This window comes from Peromyscus maniculatus, chromosome 2, assembly GCF_049852395.1.
Source record: "Peromyscus maniculatus bairdii isolate BWxNUB_F1_BW_parent chromosome 2, HU_Pman_BW_mat_3.1, whole genome shotgun sequence".
Lineage (NCBI taxonomy): Eukaryota > Metazoa > Chordata > Mammalia > Rodentia > Cricetidae > Peromyscus > Peromyscus maniculatus.
This window is the reverse complement of record NC_134853.1, coordinates 165,483,651-165,511,125: the sequence shown is the minus strand read 5'-3', so window position 1 is coordinate 165,511,125 and position 27,475 is coordinate 165,483,651. Positions and strand designations below refer to the sequence as shown.

The following is a 27,475-nucleotide window of genomic DNA, read 5'->3' as shown; positions in this document are numbered from 1 at the left end:
TTTCTTCCAATAGGAATGAATTTTAATGATTTTAAAATGGGTTTGTACAAAGTAGCACTGCCCGCAGTCCCAGGAGTCTCTCCAACACTATCTCTTTGGCCAGTTGTGCCGGAAGCCTCTGCAGAGATAGAGGGGAACCAGTGTTACTTCTTTGGGTTTAGGAGCTGTATACATCTCAGTAACACAGCAAGGGAGGGCTGAGCAGGAGAGCAGCGTGAGGCCTGTGCTTGGGTGCTGATTTGTGTAGGGTCTGTGGCAGCAGGCCTGTTCTGCTTTACGTGTGGGAACCTGACCTCAAGTTCATGCTATGAAAACACTCACCAGTGATGACCCACTTGCTAATTTCTCTTATCCCTAAGAACCAAGCTGGTGTGGGAAAAATCCCTACTCATGCGCTCTGAGTAAGGGCACCCAGTGAGAAACCACAGTGTAAGAAAGGGAAACGGCGGTGGTGGCGCACGCCTTTAATCCCAGCACTCAGGAGGCAGAGACAGGAAGATCTCTGTGAGTTTGAGGCCAGCCTGGTCTACAGAGTGAGTTCCAGAATAGGCTCTCATATAGGAAAAAGATGGGATTTGAGGTCTGGGATGCAGGACATCATCACCGTCATGTGAGTGTGAACTTGACAGGAAGCAGGTCATGTCTGTCCCTGCTTTCTGGGTAACAGAGAGGTCTTGATGTAGTGGGTAGCTGTTCTGTCTATGACCTTGAAGCACCGCCCCTAGAGATGCAGCAGCTAACTGCTCCACCTGCAGATGACCTGGAAGTCCATGGCCCTGGGGCGTGGCCTCATGGACTCTTAAGACTGAGATGCACTAGGACTCTCCTCTTCACTCCCTCCTGGGACTGGGATGCAGGACTGACTGAGAAGGCGGGACCACGTGAGACTGGGCCCCAGCATTCCAGAACCTGCTACAGTCCTGTTCTGTACAGAGAGTTTTCTCCCCTAATAAGTTCCTCTGCCCTTTAAGCAGACTCCATGGATTTCCCACTATATCTGTCCCGCTGAAACCCTGGTACTGCACTCTGCTGCTGTTCCCAGGGATGCTGGTTGGCTTTCCTGCTGGCCCGGCCACGCCACCTACCTGTCTGACTTGCCAGCTGGAAAGGACATACTTTTGTTTCCCACCGACTGTTTAAATTTTTTGGCTGCAACACATTTCTGAAAGAGAAGAATTGTGTACTCTTAGAGCAGCCTCGACCACGGGCCCTGGGGACGACACCTGAGCTTGGGCAGTCAGCTCTCACCCCAGCGTGTGGCCTGACAGGCTGAGCTGCCCCGCTCACTACACTTCAGCTTCAGCCTGGCTAGCACAGACCTGGTGTAGTCAGGAGTTACACCCACAGCCCCTTCACCGCGCAGGGCAGCCCCGCAGGCCCTGGTGGCAGACTGAACAACACCCTGTGCAGTGACATGCCACGCCAGGCAGAGCCACACCCCTGTGCTCACAGCACTTGAGTGATGGAGGCAGGAGGACTGTGAGTTCTAGGCCAGCCTGGGCTGTAAAGCAAGACTCCATCTCAACGAAAAGCAAGCCATACTATCCCCACCCCCACCAAAAAAGAAACCTGTACTGGTTAAATTGCTGACACAGGAGCCGGCAGGATGGCTCAGCAGAGAAAGCACTTGCCATCCAAGCCCAGTGGCCTGAGCTGGAGCCCCGGAGCCCACAGTGGAAGGCCGAACTCCCAAAAGTTGTCCTTTGACTTTTTTGCACTGTTACATGTTAACAATAAATTTAAAATTACTGTGGAAACAACCGGCAACAGTGTCTACACTTGAGAAGAAACGAGGTGAGGAAGGGTACAAAGGCTTCCCCATGGTCACGGGAGCCAAGGAGGACAAGGACACTGCAGGCCCCAGGTGCCATCCCCAGCCTTACCTTGCCAGAAGGCGCCGGCTTATTCGGGTCAAACTGGGGGGAGGCCTTGGATGTGCTGTCCCCTGAAAGTGAGAGTGACGGCAGTGAGTGAGCACAAAGGCCCACAGCCAGGGCTCTGGGCTTCAGGCAGCATCTGCATCAGCCCCGCCACCCTTCCTGTGCTCCAGGAGCTGCCGCCTGACCGCCCGTCCAGAGACCATGCCATCCACAGGTCTGTTCCCAGGTTAGGAAGGGCAGGTCCATCTTCAGGATCAATGAGATCTCAGCATATGTAGGCTGAGATAATGCTCCAGACAGCATTCAGTGTGTGGACTCTCCAGTCCTGCTTTCTCCCTTTTCCAAGCTCTAGAGGCTGCTACAGTACTACGCACACCCTTCACAGCACAGAGACCTAGGCTAAGGGTCACAAGAGGTCACTCCGTGGGCTTTGTGAATAGTGCCTTCAACCCGGTCTGGATGCTGTGGATGTGGGAGGGAACCTAACTGTGTGTCACACTGGAGGACCTCCTGCGGAGCCGCGGACAAGCTCCTGAGATCTGCTTCAAGGAGAGCAGGCAGGCTTCTGTGTGCCACGCTCGTCCTGTGTCTGGGCAGGGCTCACTGAGGGAAGCTGCACCCCACACTCTGCAGCCCTCCCACTAAATGGTCCCATGTCTCCTTGGCGGTCCTCCCGTCCTTACCAGCAAAGGCCCTGAAGTCTGACTGGCTGTAGTCGTAAGGACTGAAATCTTTTCCTGGGGGGTCGGGATCCTGGGGTTTCTTGGAGCTTTTTAGTCGTTTCTTCTCCTGCTTTTGTTCTGTGGTCCTCAGGTCACCGGCGGCTCTCTCTCTCTTCTTAGTAGCATTTTCTAGCTGCAAGGTGAGAACAAGCAGGGGGGAAGCATGAGAATGTAGGAGCAGAGCTCCTGGGCTTCCACACCATCTGCAACTCTGTGCGGTTCCTCAGGCCAGCCCCAAGTCTAACTGTGAGATTCACTCCTCCCCACTTACAGCTTATCCATACAGCCTGCAGGCTGTTCCATGCAACTTGAAGTAACTTTGTGCAGCATGGAAATTTCTACTTGTGGTGCTGTGTCAGCACTTAGAAAAGTGGAAAGTGGGCATTTCAGATTTTAGGTGTCTGAGTGGGATGCTCAACCTGTGCTAGCTGGGGACTCAAGCTGCTTCTTTTTGGCGGCAGGCATGGGAGATGAGACTGGAATTTAGGGACAATCATACTCAGCTAGTATTAGCTGGAGCAAGTTCATAACTGACAATGTTAGCAGGTCACCTAAGGCAGAAGCTAAGAATGGAATTCTAGCCAGGCGGTGGGGGTACACTCCTTTAATTCCAGCAGAGGCAGAGGCAGGAGTCTCTGAGTTCCAGGAGTCTCTGAGTTCCAGGACAGCCAAGGCTACATAGAGAACCCCCATCTGGAAACAAACAAACAGAATGGAATTCCAGAATGGTCTGGGTGTGGTAAAAACCAAGAGGCCTCATGAGGCATAGTAGTGCATACCTTTGATTTCTGCATTCCAGAGGCAGAGGCAGGTGGATCTCTGAGTTCAAGGCTAGCCTGGGCTACATAGAGAAACCCTGTGTTGTGGAATGGGGGTGGGAGACGATGACACCCACCCAACCCCCTCCCTCAGGGAAGAACAGAGAGGTTTCTCTAGGGTAGACTGGGGTACAGCAATGTCTCTGTGCTTTGTCCCCTGCCAGGCCAGCCCAGTGCTGTGAGGGTTTACCGAAGATACAAAGACATCATAAAAGATTTCTAGTATCACCTGACTCGAGAAAACAGGTGGGCACTGACTGAGAAGCCCAGGTCAGCTGTGTGTGTGTGTGTGTGTGTGGGGGGGAACTATTCAAAAGCTGGGATGTAGAGTGAGCCCTCCGGCAACGGTCCAGGAAACCCCTGAACATGAGCAGGGGCATTCATTTCTGAAAAGGGAGAAAGGGAGCACGTACCGCGGCCTGCTGCCGCACTGGGATGGCCTGCTCCAACGAAGCTGCTTCAGACTCCTCCTTTGCCTGTTTCCGGGCGCCTGCGCAAGAGAACCATTTGTGAACTTCCTGCCATCTGTCTACCCAACCTGGGCACAAGGGCCAGCGCTGCTGCCCCCCCCTCCACCTTTCCACTGGACTCAGCTCAGTGCTCTCTGGCCTTACCTACAGGCTCTAATCTAATGCAACCCTGCCTGTGCCTCTCAGGAAGCCGGGCCAAGCACCTAGCACCTTCCCTGACACTCTTAGTATCAGTGGCCAGGAGTTGGGCTCCTTTTAAAGATGGCCTTCTCTTACAGCCAGCAACCCCATCTTCCTAATTGCTCAGAACCAACCCTCTGCCACCCACCCCTTCCTTTGCCATGCCTCAGCTTAAGTGCTGGTGCTAAGAAAGGGTGAGTCCGGGTTCTGACAGCAAGCCCGTCAGCTGTTACTGGTGTCTCCTCAGGCTTTCTGTGCCCCGCTCTACTTTGACTCAGAGCCAGGCAGCCAGTCCTCACGGAAGCCCTGCCTGCTTACCCGCCCTCTTCCCCGGGTACTCTGGGCAGTCCTGCCTTGCCATTCTGTTGACATGCCAGCCATCTACCACACGGGACTCTGGACTCTGCTTCAGTCCACTCTCCCCCAGGATGCATGCCAGCCTGTCACTTCAGGTGACCTAGGCTGCCTTATCTCACCAGCACCCACATGGCTGCATTCTTTACCTCTTCCCTCTCTACACACCCCTGCTTTACAGGGCAGAGCACACAGGCAGTCACCATATGCCATCCCCAGCAGACGCTGAACTCCACGAGGCTGGGGCTGGGCTTGTTCTGCCCACTGCCCTGTCTGTCAGTGAGGGCTTGGATCCCTACTAGACACCTGTCAGTCAACGTCCTCAGCCAGACTGATATGCTAGGGCTGTCTCTTCAAAGGCTGTTGTGGAATGTAGCAGAGCCGCTGTATCTGGGGCAGATATTAGAATGACTAGTTGTTTTCTAAAAGTATTTTGACCCTGAAGAATCATTGTGGTAAACAATAAAGGATCTTGTGGAACCAGTGGTTGTTTTCTGTGATTTATGAAATTGTTTTTCTGAAGGGGTGTTGCAGCCTTCATGCGATTTTGGTCACAAGACGTCCCTGGCACATCTGAGGCTCTTGGATTATCATGTATTGCAAATGATACCCAAAAAAGGACAAAAGTCGCCTAGCGGTGGTGGTGCACATCTTTAATCTCAGCACTCTCTGTGAGTTTGAGGCTAGGCTGATCTACAGAGTGAGTCCCAGGACAGCCAAGGAAGGCTACATGGTTACACAGAGAAACCCTGTCTCAAAAAGTCAAAAAAAAAAAAAAAGGATTAAAGTCACGAGGGCATGTGATGCTTTCCTTTACAGAGACATATAGCTTAGATTAGGGGCCTTGGTATGAGGAAATACTTCACCTAAAAAACAACTCTGTGTAACAATCAATTAATACGGCTGTTGGAGGTTCAGTTCATCAGAGAGACTGGACCTTCCTGCTGCCAAATAGGCCTTAAATTTCATCTTGGAGTGATCTGTTTGAGTGACCATGCAACACAAAACACCCCGAATTTACAAGGAGTCAAGCACTACCTGTCTGCTCGGCCACCTTCTTCAAGGTTGCTTCTTTAGGTTCTTTCTGGACCTGGACCTGGCTGGCCAGCTTCCAGCGGTTGCTGATCTATAATGAAAACAGACAATGACCAAAACAAAGACAAAACGAAAAAAACCTGCCTAAACTCAGCTACTCAGGAGTCCTACTCATTCAGAGGCAACTGAGGGGTGCTAACCTAAAAATGATCCCCATTCTAAGCCACACACCCCGAATCTAAAGACACCACCTTCTGCTGGCTTATTAAGGAGGACAAACTACAGCTGAACCCCCAGCACCAGGCTGTATGTGCTCACACCAGACATCTCATTCAGTCCAGTCCACCCTCCAGGACAGGAAGCCACAGTCACTTGCCCGGTGGCCCAGTTAGTAAACAAAGCCAGGCACAAGATGGGTCTCCTCCTGGTCCTGTATCTCCCTCTCTGTCCCACTTCTGGCTGTGACCTTGGTCCACATCAGGTGACCCAAATGAGCACAAGGGGGACAGAAAGCAGAAGGGTTTGCCACAGGGGCAAGAGATAAAGAAAAGGCCACACACTTTGTCTTTTTATTTTGGCTTTGAGTCAAGGCTAACTTCAAAGGTTTTACGTGACCAACGACGACCTTCAACTCATCTTCTTGCCTCCATTACCCCAGTACTGGTTTACATTTGCACACTACAGACTCTGTATTTCCAGTCCCCCGACCCTCATTTTTTTTTGGAGGGTGGGGAGAGGGTCTCCCGATGTAGCCCTGGCTGGCTTGGAACCTGCTATGTAGACCAGGCTAACCCTGAGCTCAGAGATTGACCTACTTCTGACTCTGAAATGCTAGGATTGAAGAAGTAGCACTATGCCCAGCCTATTTTATTTTTCTCCCTGGTTTGGGTCTGAACCCAGGGCCCCGTGTTTGCTAAAAGAGTTCACTATCACTGAGCCAAGCCTCCAGGTCCAGGACTTCCCATTTCTAGTTTTAATGTTGTTGTTATTATTATTAAGGCAGAACCTCATCATGTTTGATATGTAAACTAGGCTGGCCTCAGAATCATAGAGAACTGCCTGCCTCTGCTTTCCATGTGCTGAGATTAAAGGTACACACCATCACACCCAGCCATCTGGCTGTTTTCATTAAAATTTATTCACTTATTGTGTGTGTGTGTGTGTGTGTGTGTGTGTGTGTGTGTGTGTGTGTGTGTGTGTGTGTACACCACTGTGCATGTATGAGGTCAAAACACAACTTGGAGTCAGTTTTCTCCTTCCACCATGTAGGTTCCTGGGATTTAACTCAGCTTTTCAGGCTGAGCCATCTTGCTGGCCCTGGGACTCCCCATTCCTGAAAGTAGGAGGCTAAACCCCTTTGCACAGGACTGAGGCCTGTCAGAGTGCTGTCCAGTACAGGATGTGCTGTTGGGTGTCTCAGAGCACAGCCTTCCTACAGGGCAAATGGAGGCTTTGAATCAACGTGCTGCCTCCCAGACAGAGTGGACCTTATCCACAGTGCAAGCCAGTGCCTCTTCAGATCAAGCTGGTCCTTTAAGGGCCTTGAATCAACATACACATGTACAAGTGTTATAAACTGTATTATTTATGTACTTTATTACATATAAATTACTCCATTAGAAAAACACAAAACATTTTTGTTATTTTTTTTTTTCTTTCCAGTGCTGGATTTGAACCTAGGCTATCACACATTAGACAAACATTATCCTACTTTGATATGCTCATGAACCAGGGCAGGCTGCTGCTTCTTTTTTTTAATTTTTAAGGCAGGGCCTCATAGACCCCAGGTTATCCTAGAACACACTATGTAGCTGAAGATGACTCTGAACTTCTGATCCTTCTGCTGTCACCTCCCATGTGCTGAGATTACATGTGTGCATCTCCATGCCGCTTTATGTGGTGCTGGGGATCAAGCCAGGGCTCCATACAAGCCAGGCAAGCATGCCACTACCGATCTCTGTCCCCAGCCCCCAACCTTTGTTATAGAGATTCCCCACGGCTTCCAAGTCTGGCCTCTTCCTAGAAGCATGATTGGACGGAAGGGCCTCTCCTGTTCTCAGTGGCCCACAAAGGATCTGGAGCCTGCCTGAGATGGGAGCCTCCCTCACAGAAGCCCCTTGACAGCTACTGCTCCAAAGCGTGAGAAGCTACTTACTTCATAGATTTTTGAAGAAGGATCAAACTTTGCTGCTTGAGAGATGTGGGCCTTGTGTTCCAGAGAAGGCAGGAACTGCAGGAGGGGCAACAGTCACGACAAATGCCGAGAGCAGGCACCTCGCCCGTCAGAGGCACTAATAACTACTATTGCCAGTGTGGTCCCACACGGACAACTCCAGAGTCCCGACCTGGACACCATGGGCGACTGACAGGCTGGACTTGGGCTCCCCCTCCACAGTCCTGCTCTCCTCCCGGGGGAAAGGATGCATGGCTGCAGAATTCCCTGCAGCTCCTGGCGGCCTGGTGTAGCTGCACTACTCACCATCCTAAATGGGTTTTCAAAGGACTCCATTATGTTCTGGGCTTTTTTCTGTGCAACCGTCAATGGAGTCTTTCCACTTTCCTCAGCGCTAGGCTCCTGCAAGGACAGACCAAGACCCATCCCTTCTAACCATGATCATGCTGTGCATCAGGACAGGCCCACAACAGGGAGGATTAACTTCTTGAACTGATGAATTCTTTGCTTTTTTGAGCTATATAGACCAGGATGGCTTCAAATTCACAGGGATCCCCCTGCTTCTGGACTAAAGGTGTGAGCTGATACATCCCACAAGTGATCTAATGAATTATTCCTGCCTTCACAGCCTCCAAGGCCTGTGGTTTTTCTACTGTCTTCTGCTCCTGGAGAGCCCTACCACTAAGATGGGAAGAGTGGGGATGAAAACACAGGTCTATCTGGCCCAAGAGCTTGAGGTCTTAACTGACACATGAAATGTGGAATGTAACATTATAGATTTTGACAGGGAACCAATGAACACACGCAACAGAACGTTGCTTCCAACTGAATTCACAAACTTGGTTTCTCTCTTAAAGTCATGTTTGCTTCTAACACAGTACAGAGATCGTGCAGCCTTCTTTGACTAAACATAGAGCTCTCATATCAGTGCAGCCTCAAGTCATGAACACCAGCTAGGAGGGGGAACACGCTTGCAATCCACGCACTGGAAGGCTGAGGCAGGAGAAACCCGAATGATTTTTTTTAAAACTTTATATGAATGAGCACTTTGTTTGCACGTATGTATGTATGTATGTATGTATGTATGTATGTGTAGCACATGTGTGCCTGGTGCTGATGGAGGTCAGAAGAAGGTGTTGCATCCCCTGGAACTGCAGCTAAAGATGGTTGTGAGATGCCATGTGGGTGCTGGGAATCAAACAGGTCCTCTAGAAGAGCACCAGCGAGAACTGCAAGTTTGAGGCCACACTGGGCTACAGAATGAGACCCTGATTAAAAAGAAAAAGGGAAAGGGAAGGCAGTCTCTGTCCACGGATCTGGTTGCTGAATCACACCAGATTCTGTTAGCCGGTGGCTAGCAAAGACTCCCCGACCTCCTTCATGAATCACCACAGTAAGACCTAATCTTATTTTTTTATTTATTTTCAAGTCAAAGTTTCTCTGTGTAGCCCTGGCTGTCCTGGAACTCACTCTGTAGACCAGGAGAACTCCAAGATCCTGAAGCCGGCCTCAGACTCCCGTGTGCCGAGATTAAAGATGTACGCCACCACTGCTGGCTTCTTCTTTTTTTTTTTTTTTAAAGAGACTTGTTGGGCAGTGGTGGCACACATCTTTATTCCAGCACTTGGGAGGCAGAGGCAGGTAGATCTCAGTGAGTTCAAGGCCAGCCTGGTCTACAAAGTAAGTTCCAGGACAGCCAGGACTATTACTTAGAGAAACCCTGTCTTGAAAAAAAAACAAGATTTTATTTATGTGTATGAGTGTTTTGCCTGTGTGTATATATGTGCACCATGTGTGTTTCAAATGCCCACACAGGTTAGGAGGTGTCAGATTTCTGGAACTGGAACTACAGACAGCAGTAGGCCATCATGTGGGTACTTGGAATTGAACTCGGGTCCTCTGGAAGAGCAGCCAGGGCACGTAACCTCTGAGCCCTGGCTTCAGGCCCTCCTCTAGGGTTTCTTCACATACAGTGCTCATGAGACACTCCTCCCTTCCTGACAGCTCACCTGTCCACACCCCTCTCTAGCTCACCTTGGCACTGGTCTCAGACATACATGCACCCCTCCAGGCAGACGGCCCATGTGAGAAGAGCACCCGACACCAGGAACCTGAGCCAGCTTGGGAACGGTCTTGCTACTCACACTGAACAGAGTGATGACGGCTGTGGTAAGAAGGCATCTGGCATCCAGAGGGGTTTCTTCTTTGCCCTCAGCAAAGAGGCTCGGCTGCTTCTGAAGTGGCACAGACCCTAGAGACACAGAAGTCAGCAAGTCAAGACATGTGCCCGGGTCCAGGAAACGGTCTCCTTCGCTCTGGAAGTTCAGGGGGCCTCCATCTTACCATCGGTTGGGGTGATCGGGTAGTTATCTGGAGGGGCGTGGGAACAGTCATGGGGTCCAAAGAGATCATTCTCCAATCTCTGCATCAAAGAGAAATCAGCAGACCACATGTAAAACTCATAAGGCGGCCAGGAGCTCTTGGCCAGTGGAAGAGCACTGACCTGTCAGGGACTGTGGTCTCCACCCCTCCCATAGGTGAGACAGCAGCCGTGACACTGTACCTCGGCGCTAGGCAGCGGTCCGCTCTTCTTCACTCCAGCTGCAGTTTCAGACTAGGGAGGAAAGAAGAGTAGGGCCGGGGATGTAGTTCAGTTGGCAGAGTGTTTGCCTACCATGCTGGAAGCCCTGGGCTTGACTCCCCAGCGGGTGCGATTGCACATGCCTATAATTCCAGAACTCCAGAGATGGCAGCAGGAGGATCAGAAGTTCAAGGCCATCCTGGGTTACTTGAGACTCTGTCTCAAAAAACAAACAAAGAACAAAAAAAGAAACTGAGGAAAGCTGTGTAAAGTCAAAGACACATGCTTACTCAGCAGACTGTACTCGCCCATGAGTCTGTCTCCCGAGGGCCAGGAGATAATCTTTCACCCTTCACCCCTTTCAGCCCCTGGCACTGCCAATTATGTCATCATGCCCAAGCACTGTCTAGTCAGGGGGTGGCATGATGCAACAGCTTCCAGCGAGCCTGGAGGAGACTTCTCAGGCAGCCAGCACGCTTTTTACTTATACAAACCAGAAGACTAAGGAAGCCTTTTTGAGTGTACATGTGTGGTGCTGGGATGCCAGGGCCTCACACAAGGGGCAAACACCGTACACCGTACCTGTGAGGTATCACTCAGTCCCAGGAGAACATTTTTTTTTTCTTCCCCCTGAGACAGACTTTCTCTGTATAGCCCTGGCTGTCCTGCCAGGCTGGCCTCAAACGCACAGAGATCCACCTTCCTCTCTCTGCCTCTCAAGTGCTGGGATTAAAGGTGTGCCCCACCACTGCAGAAGGACATCTTTTTTGTTGTTGTTTTTCTTTTCTTTCTTTCTCTCTCTCTCTCTCTCTTTTTTTTTTTGGTTTTTCTTTTTTTGTTGTTGTTTTTCTCCAGACAGGAGTTTCTCTGTGTAAGAGTTCTGGCTGTCCTGGATCTCACTCCGTAGACCAGGCTGGCCTCGAACTCACTGAGATCCACCTGCCTCTGCCTCCCAAGTGCTGAGATTAAAGGAGTGCGCCACCACGGCCTGGCTGCAGAAGGATATCTTAACATGACAGCTGCAATTCACTTTCTTCTTTCATTTTAAGTCTTTTGGGTCAATAATCTTTCAAAAGATGAAAAATGATTCATCACATATTTATATCACTACCAAGTCAATACATTCAAAGTTGTCCTAAGAAATGTGGATGTGGTGGTTGGTGTAAGTCTAATCCTAGTTACTTGGGAGGCTGAGGCAGGGGGATTGAAAGTTCCAGCCTGCCTGGGCTACAGGATCACACAGTTGAGCTCAAGGTTGGCCTAGAAATGACCCTGTATGGTAAGACCCTATCTCAAAAGGAAAGAAAAGATTTAAAGCAATACTCCAAAAAGAAACCATGTAAGCTGAATTGTAACAAGTTTTATTACCTATGTAGAGCACAGACATTCCTACAAAGACACATGTCTGTATTTCTTCTTTTTTTTTAATTACATTCATTCATTCACTCATTCATTCAAGCATGGCAAACAGGCCAGAGGATAACTTAAAGGTGCTGATTCTTTCCTTCAACCATAGGACCTGGGGATTGAACTCAGGTCACCACACTGGTGGCAAGTGCCTTTACCTTCTTATTTTGACAATTCTTTGTTTTTTCTTTTGGCTTTTCGAGACAGGGTTTCTCTGTGAGCCCTGGCTGTCCTGGAACTCACTCTGTAGACCATGCTGGCCTTGAATTCAGAGATTCTCCTGCCTCTGCCTCCTGAGTACTGGGATTACAGGTGTGCGCCACCACCACCTGGTGATAGCTCAGGCTAGCCTCAAACTCAATAGATAGCTGAGGATAACCTTGAACTCCTGCCCCTCCTGCCTCTGCATGCAGGTGCTGGGATTATAGGTGTGCATTGCATGCCCAGCTATGCCTCTATTTTCTGTGGGATATCCCTCTTCCATCCACGTTTATGCATACTTTAGTATTTACTTCACAAAAACTGACTTTTCTGAATTCCCATTCCACCCATGATTCTCCTCCTCCCCCACTTTGACTTTAGTCTGTGCTCCTGGATCCTGCCTCTACTATCTGCAAATCTAACTGCTGTCCAGGTGGGTGGCTCCTCTACAGTCCGTAGGCTCAGCAGTAACTGACAGCACTTTCTGACCTGAAGGCCAGGAGCCTTCCCTACCAGCCGCGTCCACAGCGGTCCAAACATGTACACTCAGGCTTCAGATCTGGGGTTCCCCTGCCAGGTCTCTGCACCAGGATCCCTACTCCAACTCATTCCACAGACTAAAACCAGATTAACTGCTTTACTACAACCATTAAATAGCCCCATTATTTGTTATCAAAAAGGCCATATAAAGGATGTAATATAAAGGATAAGGCTTAGTTTATGACCGTCATAAATAAAAAAAAATGTAGTTGCTTGTGAGGCTCTTGATGCCAAGTATGACAACCTGAGTTTGACCCCCAAGACCCAAGTAGTGGAAGGAAAGAATTGACTCCTACAAGTGTGTATTCGGGCCCAGACAAGTGTACTGTGGTATACATATGCCTACATGCATATATAGAAATACATAAAAATTTAATTAAAGTTGGGTGTTGGTGGCACACACCTTTTAATCCTAGCACTCAGGAGGCAGAGGCAGGTGGATCTCTGTGAGTTCGGAGGACAGCCTGGTTTACAAAGTGGGTTCCAGGACAGCCAGGACTGTTACACAGAGAAACCCTGTCTTGAAAAACCAAAATAAATAGATAAAATAAAATAAAAATGCATGGGCTTGGGTAATAATTCAGCAGAAGAGTACTTGTGTAGCATGGGGAAGACCTGGGCTTGAACAATAGCATCAAAAAATGAAACCAAATCTCAAACCTCAAACCAGTAACACAAAAGCAGCTAAATCTAACCAGATAGTGGCTTTCCAAGCCATCAATACTCCTCAGGGTGGTTTAGAGCAGGAGAGCAGCTCAGGGCTTTAGGAGGCCACAGGAGGGAAGTGCTGAAGATTGGGCTCGCTGGCTGAAACACTGCATACCTTGAGCAGGGGCATCTCTCGAGCCTGCTGGATTAAAAGATGCATCTCATTGATCTGCTGCCGAACGAGAGGTGGTACTGGGTTGCAGCAAGCTATAATGCCTTGAGGCTCCCTGAAAACAAGGACAAAAACTCAGCTCATCATGGAGATACAGCCCTTCAAGGCTTCCTGACAGCAATGACTGGGCAGGCTGGGCTGTAGATTGGTTAGCAGAGTGCTTGCTTAGCATGCTCATGCCTTGGGTTCTATCCCCAGCACACTATCAACTAAGAATGGTGGTACAGGTCTGTAAGCTCAGCACCTGTGAAGTAGGAGGAGCAGAAGTTCAAGGTAATGAGTTCCAGGCCAGCCTTGGTCATGGAGTTAGGACCCCTCGACCTGGCCCTCTAAACCCTACACAAAGGCCACAGAAAGTCTAAAAGATTACATCATCAGCCCAGGCCAGCCACCTACACACGTGACCTTTACTGAACCAGCTCTTAGTGCCCTCCTCTAGTTGTCTTACAAATTGTGAGAGCTGGAGACAAGCCTCAAGAAAAGCTGGTTTCCACTCCTTATTCCTGTTTATGCTCCAATCATTACAACAACATTCTTAAAAACCTCCAGGCTTTAATTTAGAGAAACAGACAGAAGAAAGAATGTGGGTTAGTTCTCCTTTCTAAGGAACTACAGCAGGCTTGGGACTAGCCATGGAAATAAATATGCCAGTTCATAAGTTTTAGTTCTTACCCAGGAGCCCTCAGGCAAGGACTGTGGCTCCCTGGGCCCTGCCACCTTCAAGCTTGGGGTACTAACCTCTATGAGTACAGCCTCAGGCAGCCGCAATCAGAATGCCCGGCTGTGAAGGACTGAGAGCGACTGAGAAGAGAGAGCATGTCATTCAGCTCTGAGACTTACTTAGGCAGTTCCTCAGCTATCTTTAGCATCATGTGATTAGGTAGAACATATCTGGAATAAAACACAGAATGGGATCCCATTATGTTCAACTCGTAAGATCCACTAGATGCTATATGAATGAGACTTAGTCAGCCTTCACATCAGACCCGCTGGGCCCATAAGTATTAAAGGACCCAACCCTCACCCGTAGCTCTCATCCTCCCTGCGAGCTGTCTTATCCCTCCAGGCAAATAGCAGCTGAAAGGCCGCCAGCTGCTGTGAGTTCAGATGCTTCTTCTGCTTGCGATACAGCTCGAGGTATGACTCGTCCGTAAAGATAGGCTTGACGAATTTCTGTAAAACGTTAAGAGAACATTCAAGATCAACGAGTGTGGAAAAGACTCAGTGGGTGAGCACTTGCCCAACATGCACGAAGCTCTGGTTTGTTCTCAGCACTGTAAAAAAGAAGAACATCAATGGAATAAAAATTGTGCCCTGGGCTCTTCAAAAACGTTTGGCTCGTGCATTAACGGACAAAGGAAAAGCTGGGTTTGGTGGTTCACTTGAGAAGCTAAACCAGGAGGACTACAAGCGAAGAAGTCAGCCTGGGTCACCTAGTGAGACCTTGTCTTAAAAACTGAAACAAAGCCTTTCATCCCAGCACGTGGAGGCTGAGGCAGGCGAATTTCTGTGAGTTCGAATTCAGCCTGGGCTACAGAGCAAGTTCCAGGACATCCAGGGCTGTGCAGAGAAACCCTGCCCTGAAACAAAACAAAACCAAACACCAAAAAACAAACCACCTGAAACAAAGGCTGGATATAGAGCTCAATGGGAGAGTGCTTGCTTGGTGTGTGTGAGGTTCTGGACTGAATTGTCATCCTTGCAAGGAAAACCAAACAAAAGCAAAATGCAAAAGGAAACCCAGCACACACACTGAAAATTCTGGATGAGGATGAAACCAAAAGTCATGAGCATTCTGTACTTTTATGGAACTGCAAAGATGAAACAGCAAAAATCCAAATCCAAACAATAAATGGGCTAATGAACTGATGAAAGTTCTCAAAAGAAACAGAAATAAGCTAGTGTTTGAAAAAGTGCTCAACGTTCTTCCCATCAGAAAAATGCAAATTATTTTTTACTTTATGTCTGGGTATTTTGCCTGCATGTCTGCACACCTTGTGTGTAACTAGTGTCCACAGACGGCCTATAGACAGTTGTGACCTATCATGTGGGTGCTGGAAATTGAACCAGGTTCCTCTGGCAGAGCAACAAGTACTCCTCCCCCTCCATGCCCCCAGAGTCTCACTCTATAGCCCTGGCTCTCATGGAATTCACTATGTGGACCTGGCTGGCTTTGAACTCATGGCGATCTATTTGCCCCTGCTTCTGTATAATGAGATTAAATGGGATTAAAGGCACGCACTACAATGCCCATCACTAGTTTGTTTTTTTTTAATGGGGTTCTGGTCACCCTCTCTGTCTCAGCCTCAGAATGAAATTTTATTCAGCCAGTTAAAACAAGCCAGATTCTGGATAGGAACTAAAGCTCTCCCGAATATGCAGAACCTAGATTTATACGGTGTGTTCAGGTCACCAAAGCAGAAAGTGACCATTAGAGGGGAGAAAGAGAGCTTGAGGCGAGGGGGACACAGACAGGCGTCACTACTTTGGAAAAAGGAGGGGACCAGTGTTAGGATTCTGCCCTCACTCCAGCTACATGACTGCACATGTGCAGTTCAGGAGCTAAGCAAAAGGTCTTGCGTCTTACATCATCAGTGTGTGCTGGCGACTACCTGCGCACCAGTGGTCACACAATCAGTGCATGCTTGGTGTGGCTCCACTCGGGGAGCCCTTAAAAAGCTGGATGCAGACCCCCACCCATTTATTGCTCTCTCCTCCTCCCCCCATCTTTCTGTCTGCCCTCTGCACGTGCTCTTTCCCAGGTCTGGTCTTTTTGTTGTCGTCTCCCCCCTCCCCCCCCATAAAGCTCTCTACCACTAAGTCACTGGGTTCTGTCGTGATGGTGACCTTTCTGCCAATAACCAGCACCTCCACCAGCACCACTTATCATTCATTTCAACCAGCAAGAGTCCGATGGGGGTAATTGGGAAGGGCAGGAGAACAGGATAAAGAAAATATAATGACATATATGTATAAAAATGCCATGACAGGGGTTGGGGATTTAGCCCAGTAGTAGAGTGCTTGCCTAGCAAGCACAAGGCCCTGGGTTTGGTCCTCAGCTCTGGAAAATAAAAACAAAACAAAAAACCCAAAACAAAACAAAAACGCCATGATAAAAGCCATTTTTCTGTTTGTTTTTTTTTTTTTTTTTTTTTTTTTTTTTTTTTTGAGACAGGGTTTCTTTGTGAACTCTGGATCCTGGAACTCTCATGCAGATCCGGCTGGCCTACAGAGATCCACCACCTGGCTTTCTTTTGTGTGCACTGGTGTTTTGCTTGCATATATGTCTGGGTGAGGGAGTCAGATCCCCTGAAATTGGAGCTACAGACAGTTGTGAACTGCCATGTGGGTGCTGGAAATTGAACCCTCATCTTCCAGAAGAGCAGACAGTACTCTTTACCACTGAGCCATCTCTCTGCCCCAAGAGCCATTAAAAAATGAAATAAACAGAACTTAGTCAGAAACAGAGCCTGAGTGCTGGGGGTGTGTGTAGCTTTGGTGATGGGGTACCTTGAGGCAGATGTCCCTGCTCCGCTGCCACACGACCTGCAACTGGACAGGTTGGTCGTTGCCTCTCTCCCACAGCTCCAGCCTCATTCGGTCATAGATGTACAGCAGGTAATGGGTGTCATCCCGGGCGTAGTTTAGCATCTCCTCTGGCAGAGGGCTAGAGTTGCAAGAGACACAGCTTCAGTGGCTGTCCCAGGTCCAAGCCATCTATGTGCAGACTCCTTCCTTCCCCAGACTATGACACATGGACACCTACTACATCTCAGGATGACAAACCATTATGTAACGCGCGTACATTGAGGCAGAGTGATGCTAAGGTTAAAATTCGGGTGCTATGGTCCTGGGGTGACTTATAGCTCCACCTGTCTGTCCTTACCTTCTTTGTGCTTTCTTATCTCAGCTATGAAAAGGGAACAAGCTCTTAAGAAGCTGTGAGCATGACCAAGATGGCATCCCTGTAGCACTTGGCCTGGTGCTGAGGAGGCTAAGGGCTGGAAAAGTAAGTGGTTTTCGAATATTACGAATGTGTTTTTCAGGATAGGGTTTCTCTGGATGTCTGGAACTGGCTCTGTGGACTAAGCTGGCCTTGAACTCACAGAGATCCACCTGCCTCTGCCTCCTGAGTGCTGGGATTAAAGGTGTGAAACACTATGCCTGGCACTGATTTCCAAGTTACCAGATTCTTCCCTGTACCCGCACATCTCCGCCACCGGCAGGCAGGCAGACTGACCGTATCCTCCAGTCTGCCAGCTGGTACTGCTTGTTTGACTCCACACCACAGTAGAGTCTCAGCAGGTGGTCCAGTGAGTGACGAGCCAGGTTGAGAAGCCGCGCTGCCTGGTGTGTGTCAAACATGTTCACTACGTAGAGCCCAAAGTCTTTCTGTAGCCACTCGATGTCAGAGTCGGCACCATGGAAGACCTGAAAACAAAACCAAGGCCATGCAGTTCACACTAGCACCAGGCTACTCATCTGTCTCCTTACTTAGCCCTGCCTTTGGGCTATCAGAACACAGGTAGAAACTGAACCCTGGGATTTGCATTTGCTAGGGGAGCACCTTACCACTGGATTACATCCTCAACCCAGGGTGTGTGTAAGTTTTTTGTTTTGTTTCTCCAGACAGGGTTTTTCTGTGTAACCCTGGCTGTCTTGGAACTCACTCTGTAGATCAGGCTGGCCTTGAACTCAGAGATCTTCCTGCCTCTGCCTCCTGAGTACTGGGATTACAGGTATGTGCCACCACTGCCAGGCAGTGTGTGTGGTTTTAAGTACTTCTTTTAACTTAGGCCACAGACATCGTTTGGGCTTGTAACCATATACTGTTAAGGGCTGCAACTGCTTTTGGGCCATGGTATGGGTGAGGAGCCCTATTAGCTCCAAGTGTGTCCTTAAGTTCAAGCAAGCCACCTGACCAGGCTCACTGAAACAGTCACTAACATGATTTATGTCTCTGGATAGCAACAAGCTACATGGTGAAGGCCCCTGTGGGCCTAACTAAGCAGTTAGGTCTGCAGAACCTCAGAGTAGGAGATGGCATGGCTGAAAGAACAAGATGGTACTCTGAAAAGTGCTGCAATCCCACCTCAGGCGGGAGCCAGGATGGCTGACCTTAACAATGGCTGGGTCTGTGAGGCTCTCATTGAGAATGTACATGTCACTTCGAAGCTCTAGGGTGTCAACGATGAAGTCTTCTGTTCGGGTGGAAATTTGCATCAGGCAGGTCAGTCCTAGGAAGCTTCTGTATGAGTGATGCTGAACCACACAGAAAGGGAGGTTAGGGGAAAGGTTAGTAGGTATTCCTTTACCTTTTTTTAAATTCTGGGGATGAAACTGAAGAATCCTGCCCTGAGCTGTACCCACAACCCTCCTCTACCAGTTTTTAAAAGTTAGCTATATCAGTTACATGACTAATTTTTAGGAAAAAAAAATTTTAAGGCAGGAGGATAGGTTTGATTTTGAGGCTAGCCTGGGCTACAAACTAAGTTTAAAGCCAGCATGGCCTATGATGCAATACTTGTCTCAGGCCCCGAACATAAAGAACAAAAGAGATTAAATTTAGCGCTAACTTTAGGAAAATGAAGATTTCACTCAAGGTCAATTACAAGGTACCTCTAGGTCCACTGCAAACTCCTGACAACCCAGGAGCTTTTCGTTCAGCTCCACGAGTTGGTCCAGGGAGGATACAAAGTGGCAGGGTGTCTCTTCCACAGGTCTGTACAACTGGACCAAGAAAGGAGCTTGTTACTGACCAACCCAAACAAGGTACAGGATGAACTCTAAGTCCAAGGGATGACCCCACACCACAGCCTCCCAAAGCTACTGCAGGAAAACTGCACCAAACCAACCAATGCTTTGCTCTTGCCCGGCTCCCAGATGCTGGCTTGGGAACGGAGGTGGGGCACTGACCTGGGGCTGCGGCTTCTGAAGCACCGACTCAGGTGGAGTAAAGTGATCAAGTTCATATTGATAAGGATGCGCAAACCTGCGTGAACACAGCACAGATCTTCAGATGAATTCCATCATTCCAAGGGCACACAACTGCTCAGATACAGTGTGTGCAAACAAACTGTAGGCTGGGCTGGGGCTTGGCTGTTACAGCGCTTGTCCAGCAGAAATGAAGCCCTGGGATCCAGACTCAGTACCAGATAAACCTGAGGATGAGGGCTCACATCTATAATCTCATCATCTGGGAGGTGAAAGCAGGAAGATCCCAAGTTCAGGGTCACCCTTGATGATACAGAAGTTTGAGGCTAGCCTGAGATATGTGAGAACATGTCTTACATGCCCTATCCCCAACAACAAAAACTTAGGAAGATTATACAGGCTGATGCTCACCTGGGCAGCATGTCTACTAAAAGCAGAATAATGGAGAAGATCAGCATGGCTCCTGTGCAAGGATGACTTGCAAACATACACCACACACACACACACACACACACACACAAAAAAAAAAAAAAAAAAAGGCAGCCGGGCGGTGATGGCACACACCTTTAATCCCAGCACTCAGGAGGCAGAGGCAAGGGGATCTCTTTGAGTTCAAGGCCAGCCTGGTCTAGAGTGAGTTCCATGACAGGCACCAAAACGACACAGAGAAACCCTGTCTCGAACGCCCCCCCCCAAAAAAAAATAAATTAAAAACCATAAATAAATAAAAAAATTAAAAAAAAAAAAATAAGGCATGAAGGGCCAGGTATGGTCCATGCACCGGTACTCTCAGTACTGTGAGGAGGAGCCGAGTTCAAGGTCAGCCCGAGTCATAGGAGACCCTGTCTCCAGACAAACAAACGAAACAGGAAGGCGAGGAGAAAGCCCACACCCATGCACTCACATGTCCTGTTCAACCTGCTGGGTCCTCTGCTGATGGATGAAATCTGCCAGGGCAGGGGGGACGTCCAGGTCCTCAGGACGATCCTGTGGACGTTCCCGCCTTTCTTTTGAGAGGGCTGGAGACCGAGCAGCGACAAACACCATCACACAGGAGGCACACACCTCTATGCCTTCCAGTTTAGGAGGAGGAGGAAAGGAAGGTGGAGGGAAAACTACCCCTTCCTACACTTTGTGTCAAACAGAAGGACTCAAAGGCAGCGACATTGCACCACTTACCCTGAGGGAGGGGCTTCTGAGCATTGGGCTTGACAAAGATTTTAGGGAGAAATGGTGTATTAGAATTATCAATCTTCTCTCGGAATCTGAGCTGGGGTCGGAGGATGTTTTTTGCGTGTAGCAGTCGGAAAGTCTCAGATTTTGCTTTTTTCCCATATTCTCCTGCCTACGGCCAACACATAAGTAACAATTAAACACAGGAACTTGATGAAGTAGGAAAAGGAATTCCAACTTGTTTTCTGAAGAGAAAACATCCCAGCAACCACACATTTGCAATGTTACTGCATGTGAGGTTCCAATGACTCATGTGTGTGCTTGTGAGACCATGTGAAAGACCATGTGGAAGTACCCAGCTTCGTCAGTATGTCACAACAGAAATGCAAATTAAAATGAGACAGGCCCGGAAAACCCAATCAGGAGCTCTATTCAGTCTGCAAAGACGTGCTCACCTTCCGGTTCCAACTCGACACTATTGTTTTGGGGACCTGCAGTCCAGCAGGGAGGACAGGCTGTTGATGCTTATTCACACCCGATGCTTCATCCAGTAATATACCCTAGGAGGAGACGAGGCATTGGGACAGGATCTTCCTTTGACAGACTTAATTACCTGACATTTTCAAGCAATACATTCACAGAATTATGTAGTTAATACATACACAAAAGAGAAGGTAAATGCATGTATCAAAATATTATTTGTATACTGTACACATGAAGAATTTTAACTTAGTTTAATAAATTTAATAATAATAATTTATTTAATAAAAATAAATATTTAATAACAATAAATTTAATAAATTAATTTAATAAATAAAATTAAAAGTTTAAATTTTTATAAAGGATTTATTCATTTTATTTTATGTGCATCAGTGTTTTGCCTGCCTGTTTGTCTGTTGAGGGTGCCAGAGCCCCTGGAGCTAGAATTATAGACAGTTGTGAGCTGCCATGTGGGTGCTTGGAACTGAACCCAGGTCCTGTGGAAGAGGAGCCAGTGCTCTGAACTGCTGAGCCATCTCTCCAGAGCTGAAAAATTTTAAATTTTTTGGAAAGCATGGATTGGGGCTGGCTCTTGCAGAGGACTGGCGTTTTACCCTCAACACCTATGTTAGGTGGCTCACACTGTCTGTAAGTCCAGTTCCGGTGGGCTCCAAGGCCTCTGGCCTCCAGGGACACACTCATACACATAATTGATAATAATAGTAATAGTCTGTCTGTCTGTCTATCTATCTGGATATATAGAGAGAGACAGAGAGAGAGATAGGGTCTTACTATGTAGACTAGGCTGGCCTAGAACTCACAGAGATCTATCTGTCTTTGCTTCCATAGTGCTGGGATTACAGGCATGGCCACTAAGCCTGGCTAACTTACTTCCTTCTCATTTTCCATAATGCCGGAGTTCCTCCTTGCATTTTAATATTTGAGTTTTAAAATTGTTAGTTCACTTATGTGGATGGGGAAACACTCACCACTCTCTCCAAAATCACATCGTTGGTATCAACTAGTAAGTCGAACTTGTCCTCCAATTCGGTCACTTTACTTCGGTCTCTGATGTTGCTGCGGCACCCATGGTACTGCATTACCCTGCTCATGCTGAAGAGGGAAAGCCGAGGTCAGGGCACAACCTTCATTCCCCCATCTACGATCTGGGAAAACTCGAGGGCTTGGCCCTCAGGGCTCCCGGCAGTACAGATGAAAATAATGAAATGTACATTCTCACAGCAACCTTTCAGAGACAAGACCCAAAGGCAGGACTGGTGGTGTAGGCCTCTGATAATGGCTTCAAGCAAGGCAGAGGCAGGAGGCTTGGACATTCAAGGCCTGGGTACAGTGAGTTTGGAGTCAACCTGGGCAATTTAATGAGTGAGACTTTTTCTCAATGAAATAAAATAATAGCTTCAAGATAATTTCTCCCAACAATTAATAGATGAGAAAAGTGTAGCCCTGGCTGTCCCACTTGCTCTATAAGCCAGACTGGCCTTGAACTCACAGATCCACCTACCTCTGCCTCCCAAGTGCTGGGATGAAAGGTAGAGCCACCACATCCAAGCAAAAAACTTTAAAAATTAAAATTCAATTAAAAAAGGTATTTTGTGTGTATACATGTGCGTTCCACTACCCACCTGTACAGTCTGAGGACAAATTGAAGTATGGATTCTGTGCTTATACATGGAGTCTCAGGGCTCAAACTCAGGTCAGCAGGCCTGGCAGCCATCCTGCTGGCCCCTGATTTTTTTTTTTTTGAGACAGGGTTTCTCTCTGTAACAGCTCTGGCTATCCTGGAACTTGATTTGTAGGTCAGGCTGGCCTCAAACTCACAGTGCTCCGACTCCCTCTGCCTCCCGAGTACTAGGACTAAAGGCAGGTACCACCATGCCCGGCTTATTTATTTATTTAGGTTTTTCAAGACAAGGTTTCTCTGGGTAATAGCCCTGGCTATCCTGGAACTCACTTTGTAGACCAGGCTGGCCTAGGACTCACAGAGATCTGCCTGCCTCTGCCTCCCGAATGCTGGGACTAAAGGCGGGCGCCATCACGCTTGGCTAATTTATTTTTAACAATCACAGATCATGCTAGGTATGATGGTTCACATTTATAATTTCAGTACTCAGGAAGCAGAGGAAGGCTGATCTTTAAGAATTCAAGGCAACTCAAATGGCTGAAAGATATTTAAAGAAATCCTCAACATCCTTAATCATCAGAGAAATGCCAATCAAAATGACTCTGAGATACCACCTTACACCTGTCAGAATGGCTATGATCAAAAACACTAATGACAGTCTATGTTGGAGAGGATGTGGAGTAAAGTGAACACTCCTTTATGGTGATATTTTATTTGTATTAAAATGTTATTTGTGCCGGGCGGTGGTGGCGCTCGCCTTTAATCCCAGCACTTGGGAGACAGAGCCAGGCGGATCTCTGTGAGTTTGAGGCCAGCCTGGTCTCCAAAGCGAGTTCCAGGAAAGGTGCAAAGCTACACCGAGAAACCCTGTCTCGAAAAACCAAAAAAAAAAAAAAAAAAAAAAGTTATTTTTATGTTAATAAATAAAGTTGCCCGGGGGTCAGAGCTATTAGCAAGCCATAGGAAAGCAGGGCAGTGGTGGCTTACGCTTGTAATCCCAGCACTTGGTAGGCAGAGCTAGGTAAGTCTCTGTGTGTTCAGGGATACAGTGAGCATTGGATACACACGCCTTTAATCTCAATACCAACCATAGAAGACCTGGAGGTCTATACAGACAGGCCATGACGAGGCGGTCATGTGGTTGGGTTTACAACCAATGAGAAGGCAGAACAGAAACTCTATATAAAGACTTTAACATAGGAAGTAGATCTGGTTTGGAGAGGTAGGGCCACCGCAGGAGGAAGGGTAAGGTTTTAGCTCTTAGCTCTGACCTCTTGGCTTTCTTCTTTGCATTGGTTCTGTGTTTCTTATTTAATAAGACGGTTGGTTACATCTACACTCCTCCACTGTTGCAAACTTGTACAACCACTGTGGAAATCAGTATGGCGGTGTCTCAGAAAATTGGGAATCAATCTACCTCAAGACCCAGCCATACCACTCTTGGACATATACCCAAGAAATGCTCAAACATACCACAATGACACATGTTCAACTCCGTTCATAGCAGCATTATTCATAATAGCCAGAACCTGGAAACAACCTAGATGACCGTCAACTGAAGACTGGATTAAGAAAATGTGGTACATATACACAATGGAGTACACTCAGCAGAGAAAAACAATGACAGCATGAAATTTGCAGGCAAACGGATGGAACTAGAAAATATCATCCTGAGTGAGGTAACCCAGACTCATAAGGACAAACATAGTATGTACTCACTTACAAGTGGATTCTAGATATAAAGCAAAGAACAATCAGACTGCAACCCACAGATCCAGGGAGGTTACATAGCAGGGGGACCCCTAGGATTACTGTGGCTTTTAAGTTTTGGTTTTACTCAATCACTGGGGAAGCTTCAGTGAAACACTTCACTATTAGGATAAGAATTTGTACTGTATCAAGCTGATAATAGGAAAAATAAAAGAGGAAAAAACAAAACAAAACAAAAAAAAGAATTCAAGGCAAAGCAGATCTCTGTGAGTTCGAGGCTAGCCTGGTCTACAGCGCAAGATCTAGGGGAGGCACCAAAACTATACAGAATTCAAGGCTAAACCTTTAATCCCAGCACTACAGAGGCAGAGGAAGGCAGATTTCTATGAGATTGAGGGCAGCCTGGGCTACAGAGTGGGAGTTCCAGGAAAGGCTCCAAAGCTACACAGAAAAACCCTGTCTCAAACCCCTCTCCCCCCAAAAAAGAATTCATGGCTAGGTGGGTGGTGGTGGCACACATCTTTGGTCCCAGCACTCAAGAGGCAGAGGCAGGTGGATCTCCATGAATTCGGGGCCAGCCTGGTCTATAAAGCGAGTTCCAGGACAGCCAGGAGTATTATACAGAGAAACCTTGTCTCCTCCCCGCCCCTCCCCCGTCCCTCCCCAAAAGAACTGAAGGCCAGCTTCATCTACACATTAAGTTCCAGGCCAACCAGGGCTCTCCCAGGCCATGTGTGGTGATGTATTGTGTACCCTAATAAAATTTGCCTGAAGATCAGAGAACAGAACAAGCCACTAGATTAAACATAGAGGCCAGGCAGTGGTGGCACACACCTTAATCCTAGCACTTGGGTGGCAGAGATCTCTGTGAGTTCAAAGCCACCCTGAACTACATGAGATTGACTCAGTCTAGGAGAGAAACAGAGCCAGGAAGTGTTGGCACACGCCTTTAATCCCAGCGCTTGAGATCTCATGCCTCTGCTTGGGAAGCACACATACCTTATATACCTTTCTCCACTCGGCCATTACTTCCTGGGATTAAAGGCATATGCTACCACTTTGTTGGTTGGTATGGGGTTCAGAACCAGGGACTCCTCATGCTTATTATGCCCCTACCACTGAGGTATGGGACTCTTAGGAAAAATGATCTTTCTTTTCCCTTTTTTCAGTCAACATAATGAACAATATATACTACTTACCACTGAAGCAACCTGTCTCCTTGTGTTTCACAAAAAGCCTGGAAGGCAGGAAAACTTCGATAAAAATCATACTCGTCACCAAATTGTGGCAGGCCTCCAGATGCTTTGGTAACTGCTACCACTGACCCCAGGGCAAACTGAAAAATCCAGAGAAAAAGAGACATTTTAAACACGGACTCCTAGTCATTCAGCAAAAATTTAAAAAAAAAAAGAAAAGAAAAGAAAAAGAAAGAAAGAAAGATTTTAAGGATAGACATCCCCGGGAGCTAGAGAGATGGCTCAGTGTTTAGTTTTTGGTGCCTGTCCTGGATCTCGCTCTGTAGACCAGGCTGGCCTTGAACTCACAGAGATCCGCCTGCCTCTGCCTCCCGAGTGTTGGGATTAAATGCGTGCGCCACCACTGCCCCAGCTTTTGTGTTTTTTTTTTTTTAAATTTACTGTATTTTTGTGGTTTTGATGCACATTCATCAACAACACACGTTAGACACGTCAGATGACCATTTTATAACCAGTGGTTCAGGTAGACCGCTGTGCAGTAACGGGGAACAATCTGAAGTGGCTGTCATTGATAGAGGGTGAGTGTTCGTGTGAACGGCTAATGAACACAGAATTTGCATGAATCCTCTATGCTCTTCTCAAGGATGTGCTGATGATGAATGCGCTTTGGCACTTCGAGAGACTCGATGGCAACCGACAAGTGACATTCAACCCGAGAACTGGGATTACAGACATCAGCGGGAGTGCCCTGGGCTCCCCAGCGGCTGGGCAGGGGGAGGGTGCGCCACGTGGATGACAAGGACGCCCTTCTGCGGGCGCGGACTCGGCTTTACACGCAAAGCGGCACGCGCTCACACCGGAAGCGCGGCGCCCTCCGCTCCAGATCCGCGGCAGCTGCTCCCGCTGCGCGCCGAGAGGCCGGCGGCCGCGGAGGGCGCCGGAAGCCCGCAGCGCCTGCTCCGCAGCCCCAGACCCGTTTCCGGCCAGAACAGGGGGCTCCTGGGGTGCCCCAGGGCCCGCGAACTCACTTTCACGAAGCTGTCTGCGTCGGGGAAGCCAGGCAGCACCATCTCCTCGTCAGGCTTGGTCGCGCTGGTCACTGGCGCGGCCTGAGGCTCCTGGGGACTGGGAGGCGCCATCTTTCCGTCCTGGGGCGGCTCTTCTCGCGAGACTGTTCCGGCGGACTGAGGCGGGCCCAGCGCGCGTGCGCACCGTTGTCTCCCACGCCCCCAGGCTTGTAGCTAGTTGTTGGACTTGCTCGCTATAAGGAAATTTAGGGTTTTGATTCGATACTGTAGCATCCTAACAAACCTGTGGTCTAGGGTGTGAACTGGAGGATACAGTTTTTGTTTTTTTCTTTTTCAAGACAGGGTTTCTTTGTGTAGCCCTGGCTATCCTGGATCTCGCTCTGTAGACCTAGGCTGGCCGAGATCTCAGAGATCCTCCTGCCTCTGCCTCCCAAGTGCTGGGATCAAAGGCATATGCCACTACTGCCAGCTGATGACGGTTTTTTGTTTTGTTTTGTTTTTGTTTTTGGAGACAGGGTTTCTCTGTGTAGCTTTGTGCCTTCCCTGGAACTTACTCTGTAGTCCAGGTTGGTCTCGAACTCACAGAGATCCGCCTGCCTCTGCCTCCCGAGTGCTGGGATTAAAGGCATGCGCCACCACCGCCCAGCTATGATGACAGTTTTAATCACAGTTAAAGTTAGCTTTTTTTTCTGCTGGTCTGGTGGTTCAGGTCACTAATCCCAGGACTGGAAATTGAGAGATGCGCCTGCCGCAGTCTCCCAAGTCCTGGGACTAAATAAAGGTGTGTATAACCATACTTGGACTGGATTTTTCCATTTAAAGTAAAAAAAAAAAAAAAAAAAAACTGGGTGGAGCAAAAAAAGGGACATCTCGCAGTTAAGGACACTTGTTTTTTTTCTCGAGGATCACAGCACTCAGTCCTGAGATTCATAACCACCTCAAGTGCAAGTCAAGCTCTCAGGGAGCAGAGGACCTCATCTGGTGGACATGGGCGCCTGCACACGTGTCATACAGATACAGACGTACATACGTAACTAAAAATGACATATATATATATTTGCTTTCTCAAGA

At 48.2% G+C, this 27,475-nt stretch overlaps 1 protein-coding gene across 1 annotated transcript; it reads right to left on the bottom strand.

Annotated features, from left to right (window-relative positions):
• Exosc10 (exosome component 10) lies at positions 1–26,632 on the bottom strand. The gene is made up of 25 exons (XM_006975238.4): positions 26,405–26,632; positions 25,380–25,516; positions 21,818–21,941; positions 20,804–20,908; positions 20,355–20,520; positions 20,080–20,194; positions 19,158–19,233; positions 18,861–18,971; positions 18,360–18,503; positions 17,482–17,672; positions 16,752–16,908; positions 14,266–14,414; positions 14,082–14,132; positions 13,185–13,296; positions 10,196–10,246; positions 9,976–10,054; positions 9,777–9,883; positions 7,939–8,034; positions 7,615–7,689; positions 5,463–5,550; positions 3,834–3,910; positions 2,564–2,735; positions 1,884–1,945; positions 1,086–1,162; positions 1–118 (listed from the first exon to the last, which is right to left on the bottom strand). Exons 1-25 carry the CDS (start codon positions 26,513–26,515, stop codon positions 88–90), a joined length of 2,664 nt encoding a protein of 887 aa, XP_006975300.1. The 5' UTR covers positions 26,516–26,632; the 3' UTR covers positions 1–87.
• Between the last annotated feature and the right edge of the window lie 843 nt (positions 26,633–27,475).